The sequence below is a fragment of the Tenrec ecaudatus genome, chromosome 9, assembly GCF_050624435.1.
Source record: "Tenrec ecaudatus isolate mTenEca1 chromosome 9, mTenEca1.hap1, whole genome shotgun sequence".
NCBI classification, from domain to species: domain Eukaryota; kingdom Metazoa; phylum Chordata; class Mammalia; order Afrosoricida; family Tenrecidae; genus Tenrec; species Tenrec ecaudatus.
The window spans coordinates 160,498,483-160,521,096 of NC_134538.1; the positions used below are offsets into that span (position 1 = coordinate 160,498,483).

The 22,614-nt window shown below is 41.3% G+C and overlaps 1 protein-coding gene and 1 pseudogene across 1 annotated transcript; both read right to left on the reverse strand.

Moving 5' to 3' along the window:
• Positions 1–1,312: 1,312 nt before the first annotated feature.
• LOC142456256 (olfactory receptor 2A5-like) lies at positions 1,313–2,250 on the reverse strand (annotated as a pseudogene).
• Positions 2,251–18,956: 16,706 nt separating this feature from the next.
• Positions 18,957–19,889, reverse strand: LOC142456644 (olfactory receptor 2A12-like). Its single transcript, XM_075557792.1, has one exon. The coding sequence runs from the start codon at positions 19,887–19,889 to the stop codon at positions 18,957–18,959; it is 933 nt and encodes a 310-aa protein (XP_075413907.1).
• Positions 19,890–22,614: the final 2,725 nt, after the last annotated feature.

Consider the following 22,614-nt stretch of genomic DNA (forward strand, 5'->3'; position numbering starts at 1 on the left):
GTGGGGCTATAGCTGGCCATGTCTACGGTGGCAGCAGCCTGATGATCCGAGGTGTTCCAAGAATCTGATCCTGGATTACCCAGGCCCCGGCTCAGGACAAATGTGTGGGGTGAGGCTGGGGTGCTATCCCAGGAGGATCGTTCACTCACCAGACTTCTTCCACTTGGCTACCTGGACACCAAATCCGCCTTATTCAATAGAGGCCTCAGAGAGTGCGGCTCACCTGGTCCACGAACTTTCCTCTCTCCAGCTCTGAGTTTCAAAGAAATTCTCAACTTTAGGATTCTCCTAAGCTATTGTCTACATAAATATCTTTGTTACTTGAAAAAGATCCAGCTATTAAATGAACTCCAAAGTGGAAACCTTCCTCAGATTTAGAGCATGAGAATGATGTCTTACAAAAGTATCCACCTACCAGTGGAATTTGGCAGTTATACATCCCATTGAGTGGAGAGTGTCTTTCAAAACACATAATAAAAAGCTAAGATTTGTTCAATTACAGTGATAAAATAACGCTAATAAACTAGCTGCAAACTTTTTGAAATAAACAAAACCCAAGACCCTGGTCAACCCAATATTAGCAAAACCAATTGATACAAGATACATCTGTGCTTGTGTCTATTGAACTGCTGAAGCTAAAATTTATCATCTAAGTGAATCTCATTCCCAAATCTCAGGTCAAATTAGTGATGGACAGCATGGGAACTGCTCTGAGTTTCTAATGATGATGGAGCACCATAGGCATGTGAAGTTCAAAGGGTATACTTCAGGAGTTTTCAAGAGAGGACAAGCTGACTCTGGAGTGGTCCCCAGATGTCCTCGAAATCTTCCCCTCTCAACAGATGTAGTCATAGTGGTTTCTGGGGCCACCGACAGTTGGCTTCAAAGTTGGTTTCAACTGAAACTGAATGAGCTTTCAGATGCAAATAAATTACTACTACACATGGGCTCAATCTGGCCAGAGTTTTGTTTGCAAAAAAATTTGTATTAGAATACAGCAGTACTCATCCATGTATACTTTACCTGTGGCTCCTGTAATGCTAGTATGTTTGTTACAACAGAGACCAGAAGGCTGGCAGAATCTCACATGTTAACCATGAAATGTTGAGGACTCATTACACTTCTTCTGTCTTCTCAAAAACTCAATGTCAACCTCAATATCATGAAAATGGTCTCCTTTTCCTTTTTCTAGAAACACTACAGTTCAAACTTTTAATGTTTGGGTCAGGAATGTTGCATTTAAGTGTGCATTCATTCCAGCACGTGGTAAACATCTGCAACTTTCATGTCCCAGGAGAGCAAAGGCCCAACCCTAGCACTCTCGCATATCTGTCAGGTTGAGCTCTCCTTGCACAGCACCACTCACCTCTGCGTTCCTCATGCTGTAGATCAGGGGGTTCACCATAGGGTTGAACAGACAGTAGAATAGGAAAAAGACCTTTTGTTGCTCCTCAGGGTGGCTGGATTTGGGGGAAATGTGCATGATGATGCCACTGCCAAAGAAGAGCCCAACCACTCCGAGGTGGGAGGAGCAGGTGGAGAAGGCCTTTCTGCGTCCATCTCCAGACTGAATCCTTATGATGGCAATGAGGATGCGGGTGTAGGAGAACAGTACCAGGGAGAGGGGCTCCAATAAAATAAACACAGAAGAAACAAAGGTGATTAATAGGCTTAGCCACATATCAGCAGAGGCCAGCATGAGCATGGACAGGAGTTCACAAAAGAAGTGGTCAATCTCATGAGGGCCACAGAACGGCAGACAAATGATGAGAATGATATGAATTAGGGAAAAGAGGGAGCTGAATGCCCAGGAGAACACTGCCAGAGCAATGCAAACCCTCCAGGTCATGATGAGAGCATAATGGAGCGGGTGGCAGATGGCCATGTAGTGATAATAGGACATCACCATCAGGAGAAGACATTCGGTCACACCAAAAGCCAGATACAAAAATGTCTGAATGATGCAAGGGACAAAGAGGTTGATTCTTTTCTTGCTCAGGAGGTTCGCCAGCATCTTGGGGACATTTATGGAAGCATAGGACATGTCAGCAATTATTAGATGGGAGATGAAAAAGTACATGGGAGTGTGTAGCCGGGGATCCAGGCAGATGAGCCCCACAATAGCCCGTTTCCCAACAGGGTAAAAGCATAGAAGAAGGAAAATATCCCAAAGAAGAAAGATTCCACTGAGGGGTCCACGTGGAATCCCGGTAAGGTGATCTTTGAGATCCAGGTATGATTCTCCCCCATGTTCAAACAGATGGGGCCAGGGCTGCAACCGGGTCAGAGCTGAAGAACTATCCAAGATGCACAATATATAAGGAGTGATGGAAAAAGAGAGTATTTAGAAATGAATCATTGCACATGGATTTTCTTTATTTTATTTATAGATAAATATATCATTTAGATCAAAGGAATCCTAATCACATAGTGGTTAAAAGTTGGTCTGTGACCTGCATGGCCAAGGTGTGAAATCCCCAGCCTCTATGAGAGAGAAAGATGGGGCTTCTTACTTCTGTAAAGAATTACATCAGCTGCAAGGGGCTTAAGTGGAGAGCAAATGCCTTGAGAATGATTGGGGCAGGGAATGTATGGATGTGCTTTATACAATTGATGTATGTATATGTATGGATGGTGATAAGAGTTGTATGAGTCCCTAATAAAATGTAAAAGAAGAAAAAAAAAAGAATTACATCAGCAGAAACTTACAGGGGCAGTTCCTACCTGTCCTATAGACATCAACTGGGTGGCAGTGAGTTTTGAGTTTTGGCCATTTAATTTTTAGATATATTATCAAACTAAGTCAGTATTCCAATAAAAATGAGAAAAATCATATCTATTCAAGGATATACTAGAAACAATATGTGGGCTACTCTGTATGTTTTTGTAATGCCATCAAAACTAAGAAATTTGGTAGACAACTAAAGAAAAGTGGAACAGAGTGTTAACTGGCCAACTGATCTGAGAGATGCATATCCGTGCCCCTTCCAAGAAAAGGTGAACCAACAGAGTAGAAATTATGAAACAATATCATTGATATTATCTGCAAATCAGCTTAGCTGAAGATAGATTAAATAAAAGTTGGATCAGGAAACCCATATGGAGCTGCCTGAAAGTCAAGTTGGATTCAGAAGAGAATGTGGAGTCCGTAATATCATGGCTGATGTCACAAGGATCTTGGCCAAAAGCAGAGAATTCCAAAAGGTGCTTAGTTGTGTTTTATTGATGCTGTAAAGACTGTGGACTGTTTGAACTATAACTCGCTATGGATAATATTGTACAAAGGAATTGTAGAAGCCCTGAAACATGGCCCTGTGGTACCTGACCTGAGAACAAAAGGCATTCGTTCCAACCAAACAAGGTGATAAAGCATCATTTAAAACCAGAAGCGATGTTCATCAAGGCTGTAACCTTACATCTTATTTTTTACGGCCCACAGGCTGAGCAAATAATACAAGAAGCTGGACTACATGAAAAAGAATTTGGCTTCAGGACAGGAGGAAGGCAATCCTCAATGCACTTGATAAACCTTGCACACTAAAAGAAAAGAAGTTGTGAAGCACTTAGTGATGAAGACCCAAGAATGTGCCCTTGAGTAGGTATTGCACCTCAACATCCAGAAAACAACAATCCTCTCAACTGGATTCATGGACATCGTAACAAATGGAAAAAAGAATGAGTTTATCGAGGATTGGAGTTTAGTTGAGTTGACAATCAAAGTTCATGGAAGTAGCATGAAATCAAATGACATCTCATATTGGGTGAATGTTTCCCAAAACAAGCAAACACAAAAACTCTTTAAAGTTTTAAGGAGAAATACTACAATACTATCAGTTGGGGGCTTAAATTACACCTGACCCACCATGGTATTTTTTATTTCTTCATTTGCATTTGAAGGCTGAACCATCAATAAAGAAGAATGGACAAGAACTTAGGCATTTGAATTATGGCTTTGGTGAAGAATATTGAATATACCATGGACTGCCAGAAGAACAAACCAATCTGTCTCAGAATAAGTACAGAGAGAATGTTCTTTAGAAGTGAGAATGGGTACATCTGTCTCCAGCACGTAGGCCATGCTATACAGAGGGGGCAGTCACTGGAGAAAGACACAATGGTCGGTCAAGTAAGAGTCAGGTAAAGAGAGGAAGCCTCTCAACCAGAGTCATGGATGTAGCAGAAGGATCAAACATAAATTGTGCAGAAGGGGCAGGACCAGGAAGTGTTTGCTGTTGTTGAACAAGGGGTTGCTATGAGTCAGCCCTCATGGGAAAGCATCTAATAAAAGCAACATGCCAGGGGATTTAAACAGTTCATGGGAAAATGCCATTAACTTTTAACTGGATTTTTCCATCATCATTTCTATGCCCTGTAAGCAGTGGTACCTCACTTTAGGTCCACCATGTGTTCTGTGAGACAGTCTATCCTGTAATAACAACTAGTCTGAGCAGCAGAGTATGCAGGCATTCCCCAGATTACAAATGAGCACTATTTTTAACTCTGCCTCTAAGTCAAATTTCTATGTAAATGAAGTACTGTTCTTTGTATATGCATTAGTTTTCTATAGAGAAAAGCATAAAAAAGGAACTTTGAGATGCACAAGGCACATTTAATACAATAATACAGTAATGACAGTATTAATTCTGCTATTCAGACCCACTGCATTTGTCTCAAAAGTTTAATAAAATAAGCCTATGGGAGCTGGGACCAGGATATATACTTTGTATTGCTCACGTGGATGTCACATGGAGCATGACTGTGTGTTTACTATGTTGAAAATAGATGACATTTATGTGTCACATAATGAAATACTTTGCGCTATAACCATCGCACCTAGCATTATATATTATATTAACAGAATAGCACACACATTGTTTCAGAGAGTTCAAGAATGTGGATTTCCTTTCTGGACACCAAACCAAAACTTATCGCCATGGATTCGATACTGACTCACAGTGATGGAATCAGGGTAAAACTGCCCTGTGGATTTCAGCCCCTGTAACTCTTTATAGGAATATAAAACCTCAACCATCACCCGTCATGATTTGTGATGCATGCAGAGGAGAGCTGATTCCTACAACGACCCCCCCTGGGCAGGCACTGCCTTTGTCTCAGCTGTCTTGCCTTCATGAACCAAGAGAGGAGATGGTCTTGTCCTCTGTCCCTGCGCCTGGGTCACTTATCTCTGAGATTTTTCTCCTTTCTGCAACTTGGTTCAAATTTGAAATCCAATCTAAATAACTTCTTTACTTTCACTTTCTTGATATCTTCCAGCCCCCCCCCCCACCCCGCCACCTATTTTCAGCATCTAACTGGTACCCCTCAGAAGCACCTTCTGGTAGCTCTTCCACATCTAGCGTTGGGTTCACACTGAAAGTTTCATTGGCCTCAGCCATCACCTGACACTGGAACTGACTTCAGGTGGAAACATTTTTGGCTACAAATGAGCACCTGTGCACATATGATGCTAAAACAGAGGGAAGCATGATGGCCTTTCTGCAGCCATCCAGGGGTGAGCTTAAAGGAGGAAAACTGCTTCACAGTAACGGCACCAACACTTAGACTTGGGCGCTGTGGTGGAATTTGTTTCCTGTATTCCCCACTTTTACAGGTGAGTGCCCACGACAGAAGTCTCAGGGCTTATATTAGGTTCTGCTCTGACAGATACTTTTTTTCCCTTAACTGTATGGGACAGAGATATATCCTCTCAATATACTAATACAAACGAATTGCTGTATACTCAGCAAATTCTCAGAAAAGTTCGATTATATGAAGAAGAATGTGGCATCAGGATTGGAGGAAGGTTTGTTAACCTGCAATATTTAGATGGCACAACCTTGTGTGCTGAAAGGAGCAGGACTCGAGGCACTTGAAGAGTAAGATCAAGGACTTCAGCCTTCCTTATCAATTAGGACACAGTGTCAAGAAGCCAAATCCTCACCACTCGACCACTAGGTAACATCACGATAAGAGAGGAAGGTGGAAGTTGTCATGGATTTTGTCTTGCTGGGAGCTGGAAATCAGTGCTCGCGGTAGCAGCAGCCAAGGTATCAAAAGGTAAGTTGCATTGTGTAAATCTGCTCACAAGACCCTGCAGAGTATCGAAGAGCAAGTATGTTACTTTGAGAATTGAGGTGCACCCGACTCAAGCCATGGCATTTTCAATTGCCTCATATGCATGTGAACAATGGATATTGAATAAGGAAGACTGAAAAATAATTCATTAGCAAACACATATGTCTTAGAAAATTATAGTTAGAATACTCTAGGGGTAAGGATGGGGAAAGGGCTTATGTTTGCCTACTTTGGACATGTTAACAGGAGAGATTTGTCACTGTAAAAGGATATGGTTCTTGTAAATGGAGGGCAGGTAAATATTGGGAGGCCCTCCAGGCGCAGGATTGGCAGAGTGGCTGCAATAATGAAGTCCAGCAGGGGGGCGTTCGTGAGCATGGTACCAGAGGGAGCAGACATGGATTCTTTCTACTGTGCATGGCGTTACTGTCGGTCTGAACCAAATCAATGGCACCGAAGAACAACAATATGTTGGATCAATTTTGGCTATTCCTTCAGCTATCAAATCCCCTGGGGACCTTCTGTGCTGCCACCTGTTGCCACGCTCGTGATGGATCTGTGAGGGTCACTGGGAGGGGGATCAGTCGGTCAGCTGCTGATTGGCTCTTTCTAACGTTCAGTTCCTGGGAGGCCTGGATTTGCCCACAGACAAGGGATGTAGGCTCGGGATTGTGGGACAGTAAGATCCTTTACCACAGTTTCTGGTGTTACCCCCTTCCACTTTCTTCTCAACTTGGCAGTAACCGTCTAAGAGTTAACTTTGATTTTGAAGCAGACCAAAAGTTCAAACCTAACAGAACATTTTAAACTGTCGCTGTAGTGTTTCTCTTAAACATTTAGAATATAAACTAACATATATGAGTATATTTATAATTGGGATACTGATTAATCTAATTTGTAAACCACTATTCTTATGAGTCTTCTTAGGTGCCATCTATTTGCGCCAACTCCTAGGACCATATGTAAAAGGAAGAAAACACTGCCTGGTCCTTCACCATCCTCACACGTCTTATGTATGGTGTCATTGTTACTGCCTCTGGGCCAGTCCATCTCCTCAAGGGTCTTTCTCTTGTTCACTGCCCTTTCACTTTACCAAGAATAGTGTCCCTTTCCAGGGACTGGTTTCTCCTGATCACAAGTCCAATGTAGGTGAGAGTAAGGCTCTGCATCCTCACCCTGAGGAGCATCTGCCTGCAGTTTTCTGAGACAGGTCTGTGTGTTGTTAGGACAGTCCATGGCACTTTCAATATTCTTCTGCAGCACAATTCAAATGTATCGAGTCTTCCTCAGTCTCCTTATTCAATGTCCAGCTTTCACATGGCTCTGAAGCACTTTAAAATACCATGTCCAGGGTTAGGCACACCTTAGTCCTCACAACGACACCCCTGCTTTTCAGTCCGCGAAATAAAGGGGGACCCGTGTGTCAGAAGTGCTCAGCACAACACATCTTGACTGATGCTTCCATGAGCATGGGTTGTGGAGACAAGCAAGATTATATTCTTGTCCTTTTTTTCATCCATTTGTCATGATGTTACCCATTGCCCGTCTTGGAAGGTTTTGGTTGTCTTTATATCGGTTTGAAATGCACACGGAAGGCTTCATTTTTTTAATAAGCTTAATCAGCAAGTGCTTAACATGCTCTTCAATGTTGGCATCAGGGTTGTATCATGTATGTAGTGAGCATAGTCCTAATGTTGAAATAATATTTTAGAGATATGAATAAGAACAGTAAATACTGTATTAAATTACAGGTTTTGTTTTATTTTCTATTCTGTACAATTTCTCATTGTTGGCTTCTACTGTTCCTACTTTCAGTACATTGGGAAACATTTCCTTTTAGACTTGTATGTCCCTATTTTCAGTACGTTGGGAAACATTTCCTTTTAGACTTGTATGTTCTACTGGATCCACGGTTATTTTTTTGGTATGTGTTCTAGGACTTCAAGTGCAGACTCTCAAGTTAGAGACACTTCAGTCACCTGACACTTAATGCCAGCTTCCTTCCTGCTCATTCACACCTTCTCAGTCCCCAGGGACCGCGTGGGCTACTTCAGCCTCTTGCCATGTGGCCAAAGTAACCTCCGCTTAAGTGAGATGTGGGCAGTCAACGCCAGCATGGGCTGGGTGGATTCTCCTACCCAGAAGCAATCAGTACAGAATCCCTGCTCCAGAAAGCCTGGTGAATTTGGGGACAGGAAGACAGTGGAGGTCAACTGAGGGAGCAAGTACCTGGAAATACTCCTGCCCTTCTTTTTATAGCATTAAAGGTTGGGAACCAATATAAGCTGGGTTAAATTTGTTTTGCTTCTCCCGTGACACAGGATACCATTCAGCCCTACAACAAATGGCCTGAACCTGTCTCCCATGTAAAGTAAATGAGATGTGGGTATGAATCCACTGCGGTTTTAAACTGCAAACGCATTTACACACGTAGGACCTTGAGGGACTTTGTAGCCTGTGGGAGAATTCTGCAGGTTAAATGTGCAAGCTCTCACACTGGTTGTTTCCAGTGGATCCTGCCTTCAACTCTGCCAGGTTGTGCATGGAATTTTGCCTTATTTTTAGAAAACTGACTGATTATAAGAGGACAAAATAAATTATTCCCATAAGTAAAAATCTATAAAGCAAGAGAAAATGTTAATTGCATGGAATTGCTACTTTGCTGCAGGGTTAACCCCTACGGAGTTTCACAAGAAATCTGGATTCTGCGGGATTTTTCACAGTGTTTCACAGGGGAGCTGCAAGTTTGAGAAAGGGTGAATCCTTCACTGGAAAGGGGATTGGAATTCCAATTTCCATTTTGTTTAGAGAGGCACAATGTAAGCAGTTGTGGTATAGAATGTGCTGCCCGACTGACACAGTGAATAAGTCTTCCACTGCTAACCAAAATGCTGGTAGTTTGAACCATCAGGAGTCCTCGGGAGAAAGAGGAAGTCGTCTATTTTCATCAAGATGTACAGCTTTGGAAACTCTGGGAATGCCGTTCTGCTTTCTCCTATGGTGTCACTGCCAAGACACATTAACTCCACGGCAGCGGGCTTGGTTTGGTGCAGAAGAGATAGGATTCATTGTTGGTTAGAACTAGAAGCTGAGTGTCTACCCAGAAACATGATGGAAGACTGACATGATGATCTGATTCAAGCCGTCACCCATGGACACTCTGTGGGGCAGAATTCTACTTTGATAAAGGAGGATATGCTGTGCCATGAGTTGGAATTGACTTCCAGCAATTAATTTTTGTGCGGCTATTCTCTTTCAAGTTATCTGGGTCTTAAATCGGGAAGAAATTTATTGTAGCATCCACCAAATTGTAAGTGAGATCACAGCAAAGAAAAATCCCAATGTTGCAGAGTAAAGGAAATGGTCTTTGTCATGGGGAGAAGTGCATTTCGTGCTTTTGTATTTTCTATTTTGTTTATACCTTTATAAATATATATATAATTATTAGAAGTTGTATATTACCTTTATAAATATATATATATAATTATTAGCAATTTGGTTTTGTCTCTCTAGAGAACCCTGTCAAACACACTGATCTTTTTTCTTTTATCATTTTATTGGGGGCTTGTACAACTCCTATCACAATCCATACATCTATCCATTATGTCAAGCATGTTTATACATCTGTTGCCATCATCATTCTCAAAACATTTGCTTTCTGCTTGAGCCCTTGGTATTAGCTCCTCATTTTTACCCCTTCCTCCCCACCCCCCGCTCTCATGAACCCTTGATACTTTATAAGTGATTATAGTTTTATCCTATCGTACACTCGCTGACGTCTCCCATCATCCACTTTTTTGTTGTCTATCCCCCAGGGAGGAGGTTCTACGTAGATCCTTGTAATCAATTCCCCCTTTTCACCACACCCTCCCCTTATTGCCCATCTCAGCACTGGTCCTGAAGGGATCGTCGGTCCTGGATTCCCTGTGTTTCCAGTTCCTATCTGTACTAGTATACATCCTCTGGTCTAGCCAGATTTGTAAGGAAGAACTGGGATTATGTTAGTGGTGGTGGTGGTGGGAGGAAACATTTAGAAACTAGAGGGAAGTTGTATGTTTCATCATTGCTACCCTACACCCTGACTGGCTCATCTCCTCCCTTGACCTTATGTAAGGGGATATCCAGTTACTGACAGATTGGTCTTGGTTCCCCACTCTGCAGTCCCCCTCATTCACAATGATTTCAATTTTTGTTCTTTAATGTACATGTACAGTTGTATTTTCTGATCTTTGATGTAGAAGCCAGTTGGTGTAGTGTTAAATGACTGTGTATGCATAGAAGTTCCAAATTTACAAGTATTTGGATTGGAAACTCTTTTTTTTTAGATAATCCAAACTTAAGAAATTTAATTGCAGAAATGAACAAGCACTCATTGGACTCAACAAAAATTATATCAATAATTGTCGCCCTGAAAGAACAAAAAGACAAACTCCAAAAGCCAGAATCCTGAGTTCTTAAGGACACACTGTATATTTTCAGGCTCTATTTTAAAATTATTCCCAGAACTAGGAGGCAAAGGGCATTTATAGAGGTCTAAACACAGGCATGTGTATGTACATATATGTACATATGTAAATATGTTTATATATGATGACAGGGAAATATATCTATGTGCATATATTTATAGATTTAGTATAAAGGTACAGGTGGACATTGGGCTCAAGTACTCCCTTAATGCAAAAACACTTTGTTCTATTAAACTGGCAATTCCTATATGCTCACCTTCCTGACACGATCACTGAAGACAAAGTGGGTGTATAAGCAAATGTGGTGAAGAAAGCTGATGGTGCCCAGTTATCAAAAGATATAGCATCTGGGGTCTTAAAGGCTTGAAGAAAAACAAGTGGCCATCTACCTCAGGAACAACAAACCCCACATGGAAAAAGCACACTACCCTGTGCAATCGTGATGTGTCGATAGAATCAGGTATCAAGCATCAAAGAACAAAAAATCATAACATTGTGAATGAGGGCGAGTGAGGAGTGGTGACACAAAGCTCATCTGTAGGCAACTGAGCACCCCCTTACAGAAGGGTCGCAGGGAGGAGTTGATCCAGTGAGGGTGCAGGGTAGCAATGATGAAACATACAACTTTCCTCTACTTCTTAAATGCTTCCCCCCACCCCAATATCATGATCCCAATTCTGGACATAGGAACTGGGAACACAGGGAATCCAGGGCAGATGAACCCCTCAAGACCAGTGGTGAGAGTGGCAACACCAGGAGGGTGGACAGAGGGTGGGGGAGATAGGGGAAACCGATTACAAGGATCTACGTATATCCTCCTCCCTGTGGGAAGGACAACAGAAAAGTGGATGATGGGAGACATGGACTGTGTAAGACATGACACAATAATAATCATTTATAAATTATCAAGGGTTCATGAGGGAGGGTGGCAGGGAGGAAGGGGGAAGTTATGAGCTGATAACAAGGGCTGAAGTAGAAATCAAATGTTTTGAGAATGAAGATGGCAACAAATGTACAAATGTGCTTGACACAATGGATGTATGCATTGATTTGATAAAAGTTGTATGAACCCTCAATAAAATGATTTTAAAAAGAAAGAATACATAGAATAAAATACTCCCATTAGCTCTAAAGAGTAGGGAAGGAGACTAATGATGGAGAACAAAGGCATGACTTCAGAAGGCCTGTCTCTCAAGGGATGGAGCTAATAGCTGAGTCCGCTCTGAAGAGACACGTGTGACCCAAGCAGCTGAGTGGTGACAGTCTAAGGCAGTGGTGGAGTGCAGGGAGCAGTCTGGTCCTGTGCAGGGAACATGGGAGGCAGTTTGGGAGGGCCCAGGTGAGCTCCCTCAGTGAATTGTTCATCTGTATCCTTCCATACCCAGGCTGCTTAAAAACAAACCTTGGGTGCTTCAGAATCAAATGAGAACCACCATGACCACTAGAAAGCTATGACGCATCCAGAAAACTCACTATGAAAATAATCCAGGATAAAGGATTTCATATGTGACACACTTTTACAGAAATTTCCAGGGGGAAAAAACCCATAAACTAACAGTATAGAATAAAGTATTCATACAGGACATATATCAAGTTTGCCAATACACTGTGTAGTATAACAATCTTTCCATTTCATCAGATGTGAACAATATCCAGACCACATATTATGGGTGTAACACTCAAAACCCATCACACTTATGCCATTACATAGAAACAGTTATGACACAAAACCTCTATCACGAAAAATAACTGTTGTGAGTTGTGAGACCCGGGAATGTGGTAAATCAGTAGAGACAAAGACACAGCTAGTATTTCGGGTTCGCATGTCAGAGCACCTTCTTTCCCTCTACAAAGGCCTGGGGTGAGCCCACCATCACCGATACCGCAGTGAAGGGTGTCACTGCCAGATTAAGTTCTCATCTTAGAATGACTTCAGAGGACAGGATGAAAGAAGAGCTGCAAGATGCCAGCCTTGGTCCATGTGGAAACGGTACAGTCAGCCCTGCCTGAGGAGGACCTGCGCCCGAAAGTGGGACGCAGGGGTCAGTGGATTAGGAGAGGTGGTCAGGCTACCATCTGATTGTGGGTCACATGGACTTGGGTTACATATTGCAAGTCTCATTACTGTTGGCTGGAAAATTACCTAATGGGCAAATGTGAAAATAAATGCCATTAAACTTGCATGTGTTTCAAGAATGGGGAGAAAAAGCTAGTTGCATTACGGGAGACCACAAACTAGACTGACAGCGAATCCTAACAAATGGAGTAAAAGTTCTGGTAAATCCTTTACAGTCCAGCAAATGCTTTCCAGATCACCTTGTCTTTCCTAAGACCTGTTCATGGTGTCCATAGCAGGGATAACAAGTCTGAGATTCCGGGCCTGACGATGAGGATAGGCTGGTGTCAGAAGCTCATGATCCAGGGAAGGACATTTGTCACTGATGTACAGACAGTGGTGGCTGTCCTTCCCCAGGTCCATCTCCCACCTACAGTCGCTGTCTTGGGGAATGAGCTTTTTACTTGGAGCGCTGTTGTCTCCGGCCATTTCTTTAAACACAGTCTAGGATGCAGAATGCTCGTCACCAGGAAGGGAGAGCCTTTAGAGTGGGGTTGAGTCTTGATGCTAAAGCCGCCGCACGGTGAGGGAAGCCCTGTTACAAAACACTAACCGAACTGCATTGCGATTTTGTCTTTTGAGAGCAAGGGCCTCTTCAGGCACCAGGTGAGCCCAGCTCACTCTCCAGACACACAGCAATGATTCAGAAGGAGCCATGAGGGATTCCATCCCCTCCCTCTCTCCCTAGAGGGAAGGGAATAATTGGCTACTGCCTTATTAGCATGGGACCCAGTGAGTGTATCTCCACGTGTATTCTCTGTGTTCTTTGGGTAGTCCCAAGGGAATGAGTTCCTCTGTGCTGGTTTGGAGTCGATGACTTATTGTTTCTGAAAATGATGCAAGATCCAGCCAGAGGAATTGAAAATATTATGGTCAAGTCATAAATTCATTTCTTCCAGTACTCGGACTTGTCTCCACAATCATGAGGCAGTTCCCTTGACCACTTCTCCATTTTCAATGTGAAGAAGTGATTAATATAGCGGGTTACTTATTGGTCTTCTGCATTAGCTTGGAGGGAACAAGACATGGGTTTCTGTTCCAATAACGAGCTTGAGACCCACATGGGGAGTGTTTATCTTATCCTGAGGTTAAGTTAACACAATGGCAGTGAATTTAGTTTGAATTCAGATCACTCATTGCTTAATCACCCAATGGTACCCTCTAGGGTGTCCTCCATGAGAAAAAAAGAAGAAAAACATTTCTTAGAAAATTCTCAGTTTAAGTTTTTCAATCACAAATCATTTTGTTTTAACATTTCTGAATAGCCACCTCTTCCTTTTAAATGTCTTTTATGAGTTAACCTCCATCTCAGACACCTCTAGCTCATTTAGCCTCCGTGTGGCCTTTCTCTTCCTGCATGGAGGCCAACACAGCAGAGACGTGTGTTTCTCACACAGCCTCTCACATTCTTGTCCCTCTCTGTTCATGATCTGAGTCTCCTGTCAGTCTAGGTCTCCACAGAACTTTGGTTCTTCAAATGGGATGCAAGCGGTATATTCACAGTAATAATAACATATTTAATCTACATTAGAACATAGAAAAATGTACTTTAAAGCAGATTAAATGAGGGGCATTTGAGTTGTTTTTAAATAATCGATGTGAGCAGTCGATCCTCGCTGCAGTCACACGCTTCATCTGCCATGCTTGCCCCTCTAGCTCTCAGTCTTGAAGTACTTATTTTTATTTTCTTTTTTATGTCTCCATGCTTCATCCATTTGTGTCCTAACATAGGTTATGAAAGACACTCCTGCGTCTTCTTAAATTATCCACCCTACAAGCTTTTCTTCCTTTGCTGATAGAATAAGAATTTACTGTTAGCACACTTTTCTTCCTTCTCTGATACACTAAATTGTTTACTGACAACATGCTTGAAAGCTGTGCCTAAGGAATAATTTTACAAAAGTCTGTGACCTTGTATCAAGTGTGGGATCTGGATGATCAGATCAGCGGAGCACAGTATAGATCAGGGGGAAATAGAAATGTACAAGGTGTCCTGATTATGACCCCTCTACTGTGGTGAGATTATGCCATGTCCCTGTTGCTGAAGGGAAAGGAGTAGCTATGGATAGATACGTGGCTGACTGCCAAGTTGTTTAGAAAATATGAGATTTTGCAGGAAACTAAACAAAATCATGTTTTTAAGGTACTATTTTCTGAATCATGGTGAAGGAATAAGAGAGACATTTGTCCCACCTTGACACTTTTCTGTAGTTCCAAATGGATTTTAAAAATATCTATCAAAACAAAAAGATAAGAAATCTCATAGGAGGTGTGCTAATTAGGAACCAACATGCAACCTCAATATAAGCTCACTTTTGAGTTAAGTAACTTCAATTCTTATTCATAGCTCTTTGCTGATTCCTTGAGAAATCGATGCCTTACAAGCTGTTGTCCAGAAATGAGATGTGATCAATCCTGGGTTAGAGATCTCATCTCAGTGGATCTCTCAGGTCAGCGCATCCATGGAACTGCTTCTCTTCTGGATCTTCTCCCTGTTCTTCATGTTCAGTCTACTGGTAAATGGAATGACCTTGGGGCTCCTGTATCTGCACCCCAAAGTACTAAACCCCATGCGATTCTTTTAAAATTTCATTTCATTGTTGTGTCATTTGCTTCCAATTATCTGCCCTAGTAAAGTTTGAGAAAAATTTATTTTGTAAATATATTTTGCAGATTTTTATTTTTCTTTCTTTTCCTTTTTATTTTTGGCTGCTTCTGACTGTCTGGGCTCCCATGGGTACACAGCAGCCCAGGCAACACTCATGAGCAGGCTGTGTTGAGGAGTTCTGCATCAAAAACCCACTTGGAGATGTGATATAGTGTGTGCTGTCTCAAGTGAGTCCGGCATGAGGTCCTACTAATCCTGTTGTCTTTGTCCTCGGTTTGTTCATGTCCATCAGAGAGTCAAACATAACAGGCAGTTCACAATAACAAAAGCAGACCTTCAAAACTGCTCAGAGAAGGATCCGTTGTCTTTCATCCAAGCTCAGTGCTGGAAATCCACAGTCCAGGTCTATCTCTCTGTCTCTGTGGCATCTCCAGGGCCTGCAGGTGAAGTCCGTCTCTGCAGAGCTGTGTAGTGCAAGAAGACAGAGTAGCTGTGATTTCCTGACTTGGGGGAACTTCAACCTGACCATTGACCCTAGACCCAACATTCCTTCATCAGCAGATTTGTCTTAGCTGGAGTCAGCCTGCCAGCTCTTCTCTCACGCGAGTGACCAGAGAAATCAGGCCTTTTCTCTAAGGGAATGCCAGCTCACTGGTCAATCTAACCGAGGTTACTGTTATAAGAGAAAGCAAAAAACTGGATTCCAGTGAGCCTCATGAAAATGTACATGTTGGAACGGATGGAACGGGATGTAAAAATAAGTGTCATAAATAAATTAAAGGGTCAACTAATTATCTTAGCGTCTGACAAATGAAAATAAATCATCCAGAGGAAAGTAATTGGAAACGATGGTAACACGTCAAATGTAAGCTGCTATGATTAAAAGAAGTGTCTCAAAAGTGGCATAATTAAAATTAAAAGAGAATGTCAATTCCGTTAAATTGCCGAGATAATCATATACGATAAGTGACCTTCTCAAAAGAGAAAGAAAATAAATGAGTCAGAAAATACAAACAAAAATATCAAAAATTGAAGAGTTGAAGAACCAAACTCTATGTAAATTTAAAACAAAGGAAGATGAGAAGATGTCTAAAACTTGACAAATCTCAGTTATGGGAAATAACATGAGGAACATGAAAAACAATAAGGATAGATATACAAAAATATAAGTATGAATATTGATTAACTAAATGCTCAATAAATGCTTCGCAAAAGAAAAGGAAGAAGTAAAGGAAAATTGAAAGATATAATAAAATAATAGATTAACAAAAATATAGCATTATAGGGAAGTATTATAATAATAAATAGCTAGAAAGTTACTTTGGAATTTAAAATTTTGAACACCACCCACAACCACAAAGTCCCATTAACAGGAAAAAAATATAATTGATGCATTTAAATAGTTTTATTGGCATATACTTCACACAGCATAACATTTAATCATTCAATCATTATAAGAAGGGTTGTATAACCATCACCACAAGCAATTTCACAACATTTTCTCTCATACCCATTTTATTAGCTCTCCGTTACCCTCAAACTTTCCTGCTGTGCCCCCTGGTTATTATGAATCCAGTTACTGTCTCTATAGTTTTACCTATCCCGAATTTCACATAGGGAAAATCAAATAAAACAAAAGCAAGATGTGAACAACAAAAACAATTATGACTAGACAAAACAGAGAAAAAACAGCCCTCTATCGAAAATAAAGCAGAAAGTATTAAAAACTCAAACAACTTTGAAATGGGTCAAAAGGGAGATCAAATGAAAGAGTAGTACATTTTACCTAACTACATCTGTCCTAATTGCCTTTACAATGCTCTCTGTGATGATAACATGACAATTCACATCAGGGGATTCACCAGAGGCTTAATCCATGTGGGGACCCAGCAAATGAATTTTAGGTTTCCACTATCATCCATAGCATTCTAAAAATCAGATGTTTATCACTTAAGCTGCGATACTATTTCCTCCTTCAGATTTGGATTTTATTGGTTACAATCCTTGGATCACACAGACTGGCGTGCTTCTTCTGTGCAGACTTGGTTGACACCTCAGTTAGATGAGAGTCTGTTGGAAGACAAGCCTTGGAGACCTCAGACACTGTGCTTCCTGGGAGCTGGGCAACATCACAATATATTTCTATAGCACTTAAATCTTGAGCGATCTTTTCAAAATTATGTATATTTGAGACAATACTTTTTTTTCTGTAAGAGATTAAGGATTTGTCATACCCTGAAATTTACAATTTCAAACTAATTCTATATATCCAAATTTCTGCATTCTTAACTTTCAAATTATATATATATATATATTTTTTAATTTGATAGCTGGGACATTCAAATCTTCTTATGAGAAGATATATTTTTGTAATGTTACAAATAAAAAATAGCAGAGAAATGTATTAGTGGAAGATTTTTTAGAAACTGTTGATGGAGAGTGTTTGAAGGTTAGAAGTTAGTGTGTTCACCTTAACATTGGCTCCGTGGAACCAGAAATGGAGAAGAAAACAACAACACACCTTATTATCAGGAGATGATTGCAACCAACACAGTGTCGGCTCTGAATTTCAGAGACATCCTCTGGTTTGGGATCCTTCTGAGCTATTGTCTACATGAGTCTTCTCTTTATTTGAAAAAGATCCATCTATTACAATAACTCCATATGATCCTGAGTTTAGAAAGTGAGAGTGGCACTTTGCAGGACTATCTACCCGCACGTGGACTTCAGCCAGTATACTTCCCCTTATGTGGAGAGTGTCTCTCACCACCAATAATTAAAGCTAAAATTAATTCAACACATAGTGAATTACTGTAGGTAAGTACTCCTACCTAATTAAGGTAAGTATTCTTAATAAATAAGCAACAAACTTTTATAAAGTAGCATAATCCAAGATCCTGGTTAAGCCAATGTTAGCAAAACCAATTGGTACAAGAGGGTTCTGTACTTGTGTCTACTGGATTTCTGAAGCTCTAATTTATAATGTTTGTGGTTCTCATTCCAGGTCTCAGGTTCAAAGGAGTGATCGATAGCACGGAAACTGCTCGGAGATTCTAATGATGATGGAGCAAGCACTGGTCATTGCAGTCGAAGTTTAAGACTAGATAAGCTTTAGCACTTGCCAAAGAAGTATAGGATCACCCCCAAATGCCCTCCAAGTGGAACCCTCTGAAGAGATCCAGTCTCAGGTTGTGGTTTTTGGGGCCTCCCAGGATTGGTCTCTAAGTTGGTATCAACTGAAACGGAATGAATTCTCAGCTGCAAATAAAGAATCAGTAAGCCCCCACTCCTGGGTTTAATCTGGCCAAGTTTTCTTTGTCAATAAACTTTGATTGGAACACAGAAATGTTCACCCATGTACACATTCTGTGGCTCCTCTTACCTAGTATGTTTGTTACAACCGAGACCAGAAGGCATCCAGAGCTTCAAGTGTTGCCCATGAAATGTTTCCGACTGCTGTTACTTCTTGTGTCTTATAAAAGAATCAATGCCAAACTCACTGTCATGAAGGTGTTCTCCTCCTCCTCCTCCGTCTTTTTCTTCTTCTTCTTATAAGCACTTTAGTTTAAGTTCTTAAAGTTTGGGGCTGGCATATTACATTTAGGTGACATTTCTTCCAGCATATGATAAAAAACTGCAATGACCATGTCCCACAGGGCAAAGTCACCAATCCAGGGCTCTCTGACATCTGTCAGGTTGAGCTCTCCTTGCACAGCACTCTCCGCAGGGCACCCTTCACCTCTGCATTCCTCATGCTGTAGATCAGGGGGTTCACCATAGGGTTAAACAGAGAGTACAACAGGTAAATGACCTTCTGCTGCTCCTCAGCATGGCTGGAGTTGGGGGAAATGTACATGATGATGGCACTGCCAAAGAAGAGCCCGACCACGCAGAGGTGGGAGGAGCAGGTGGAGAAGGCCTTCCTGCGTCCATCCCCAGACTGGATCCTTATGATGGCGATGAGGATGCGGGTGTAGGAGACCAGCACCACGCAGAGGGGCCCCAATGCAATCAACGCACAACCAGCAGAGAGGACCAATAGGTTGAGCGATATGTCAGCACAGGCCAGCTTAAGGATAGACAGGAATTCACAGAAGAAGTGGTCAATCTCATGAGGTCCACAAAAGGGCAACCTAAAGATGAGAATGATATGAACCAGAGACAAGAGAAAGCTAAGTATCCAGGAGGTCACTGCTAAGGTAATACAAACCCTCCAGCTCATGATGACCGAATATCTAAGGGGATGGCAGATGGCCACATAACGATCATAGGACATCACCACCAGGAAAAGGCATTCCGCCACGCCGAAGGACATAAGGAATAAGGTCTGCATGATGCAAGGGACAAAGAGGATGGTTCTTTTCTTGCTCAGGAGGTTCACCAGCATCTTGGGGACATTGGTGGAGGCATAGGACATGTCCACAACTGCCAGATTGGAGATGAAGAAGTACATGGGAGTGTGAAGTCGGTGATCCAGGCAGATGAGCCATACAATAGCTCCATTTCCCAGCAGGGTTAAAACATAGCACAAGGAGAAGAGCCCAAAGAAGAAGTATTCCAGTGAGGGGTCCACGTGGAATCCCAGTAAGGTGACCTCTGTGATCCAGGTCTGGTTGTCCCCCATGCTCATGCGGCTCAAATGGATGGGGCCAGGGCTGCAACAGGAAGGACGGAGCTGAAGAGCTATCCAAGGTGCACAATATGTAAGGAGTGATGGAAAAAGAGAGTATTTACAAAGGAATCATTGCACATGGATTTTCAGTTTGGAAAATTACATCTTTTAGATAAAAAGGGTCAAGGCCCCATAGTGGTGTCAAGTTCCTCAGCGACCTTAGTGGTCAAGGTCCAAAATCACCACCCACTCTGAAGGAGGAAAACTGGGCTTTCTACTGCCACAAAAATTACAGTCTCTGAAACTCACAGGAGCAATTCTATCCTGTCCTGTTAACATTGACTGGATGATTGACTGGCAGTATATTTTCAGTTTGGGTTATTTAATTTTTAGTTGCATTATTAAACTGTCAGTATTCTCATAAAATGAAGAATAATCTTTGTTCAATGAAGTTTTTGAAACAACATATGGGCTGTTCTGCATGTTTCAGTAATGCTATGAAAACAAAAAAATTGGAAACAAACTAAAGAAATATGGAATAGTGAGTTAACTGGACAATTGACCTCATAGATCCATATCTGTGGCCCTTACCAAGAAAGGCGACCCAACAGAGTAGAAATTATCAGCCAATATCATTGATATTATCTTCAAGTCAGGTTAGCTGAAGATAAATTTAAAAAAACCAACAAAAAACGTTGGAGCAGGAAACCCATATGGAGCTGCCTGAAATTCAAGTTGTATTCAGAAGAGGGCGTGAAGTCAATGATATGGATCATGGCTGATGTCACATGGATCTTGGCTGAAAACAGAGATACCAAAATGTGCTTACTTGTGTTTTCTTGATGATGTGTAGACATTGGACTGGTTGAATTATAACAAGCTATAGATAATAATGAATAAGGGAATTGTAGAATCCTTTAAACATGGTCCTGTGGAACCTTACCAGAGAACAAATGGCAGTTGTTCCAATAAAATAAGGGGAAAATTAATCATAAAATCAGAAAATATGATCATTGAGGCTATTTCAGTTCAATATATCTTTGTCAGACTGTAAGCTGAGCAAATAAGTGAGACACTGGACTATGTGAAGAAGAATGTGGTCAGGATGGGAGAAAAGCAATTGGCACAACCTTGAACTTTCAAAGACAAGAAGTCCTGATGCACTTAGTGATGAAGACCCAAGAACTTACTCTTCAATGTGGATTGCACCTCAACAGCAAGACAACAACAATCCTCACAACTAAATTCATTAGCAACATCATAACAAATGGAAAAAAGAATGTGTCTAGAAAGGATCAAATTTTAGCTAGGTTCACAATCAAAGTTCATGGAAGTAGAGGCCAAGAAATCAAATGACATTGATGTGTGAATGTTGCCTCAAACAAGCAAACACAACTCCTGTTTAAAGTTTTCAGGAGCAGTACTACAATACTATCACTTGGGGGATTAAAGTATTCCTCAACTACCGTGGTAATTTTATCTCATATACAATAGCAGCCTGATTAATGAATGAGGGAGACCATAGAGTCTTCTTCTGTCTTCCCTATTCAACATGCAACTTTCACATGGACATGAAGCCCTTAAAATACCACGGCTACTGTTAGGCACATCACAGTCCTCACAACCACACCCTTGTGCTTCAGTCTTTTTAAAGAAAGGAAGTCTCATTTGTCAGTTTCGTTCAGTGCAATACATCATGACTGATGCTTTCATGAGCATGGTGTGGATACAAGTTAGATTAAACTCTTGACAACATCATTTCGTGTCCATCTTTCATGATGTGACCTCTTATACTTTGTGAGGAGGAGGAACTTTTTTACTTTGATTCGCAATGCATACAGAAGGCTGCAATTTTTATCCTCAACATCCAGTGATTCAAGGGCTCCTAACTTTCACAAGCAAGGATGTGTCACCTGCATATTCAATATAAGTTGAAACAATATTTTACCGATACTATTAAGAGCCACAAATACTGTATTAAATCACTAGTTTGATTTTGTTCTGTGTTTTTTTTTTACAATTTTTTATTTTAGGAAATTGTTAGCTCCTGCTTTCCCTATTTTTACAACATTGTGAAGTATTCCATTTTAGAGTGGTATTTGTTAGTATATCCATGATCATGTTGTAGGATATATTCTAACCATCAAAGTGCAGATTCTCAAGATAAAGACAATTCACACACCTACCTGATGCTTAATGCCAGCTGTCATCCTGTTTTTTGGTACCATCTCAGTCCGCACTGACAGTGTGGAATCATCCAGCCACTTACCATGTGGCCACAGCAATCTCTGCTCAGGGGAGATGTGAGCGGTCAGGCCCAGCAGGGGCTGGAAATTGTCCTCTCCAGGAACAATCAGTGCAGAGACCCGGGTCATCTGTAGAATATACTGGTGAATTCTGGGTCAGGGGGTCAGGCAACCTCAACTGAAGACTGAGGATCTGGAATTATCCATTTCCCCCTTGGATTCAGCATGAAATATTGGGAAATGACCGAAGATTCCAATCATTATTGGGTTAAATAGATTGTGCTTCCCCCATGACAAGGGCACCATTCAGCCCTACAACAAATGTCCAGAACCTGTCTTTCCATGTAAAGTAAATGTGGCATGGGTATGAATCCACTGACGTTTTAAAGTACTCACACATTAACACACATAGGTCTTTCTGAGCTTTTGAATACATGTGGGAAAATTCTGTGGGTTAAATGAGAAACCTTCAATACGGATCATTTCCAATG

What these genes read in the sequence shown, in the direction of transcription:
- LOC142456644 (XM_075557792.1), bottom strand. Translation starts at nt 19,889, where the DNA reads ATGGGGGACAACCAGACCTGGATCACAGAGGTCACCTTACTGGGATTC.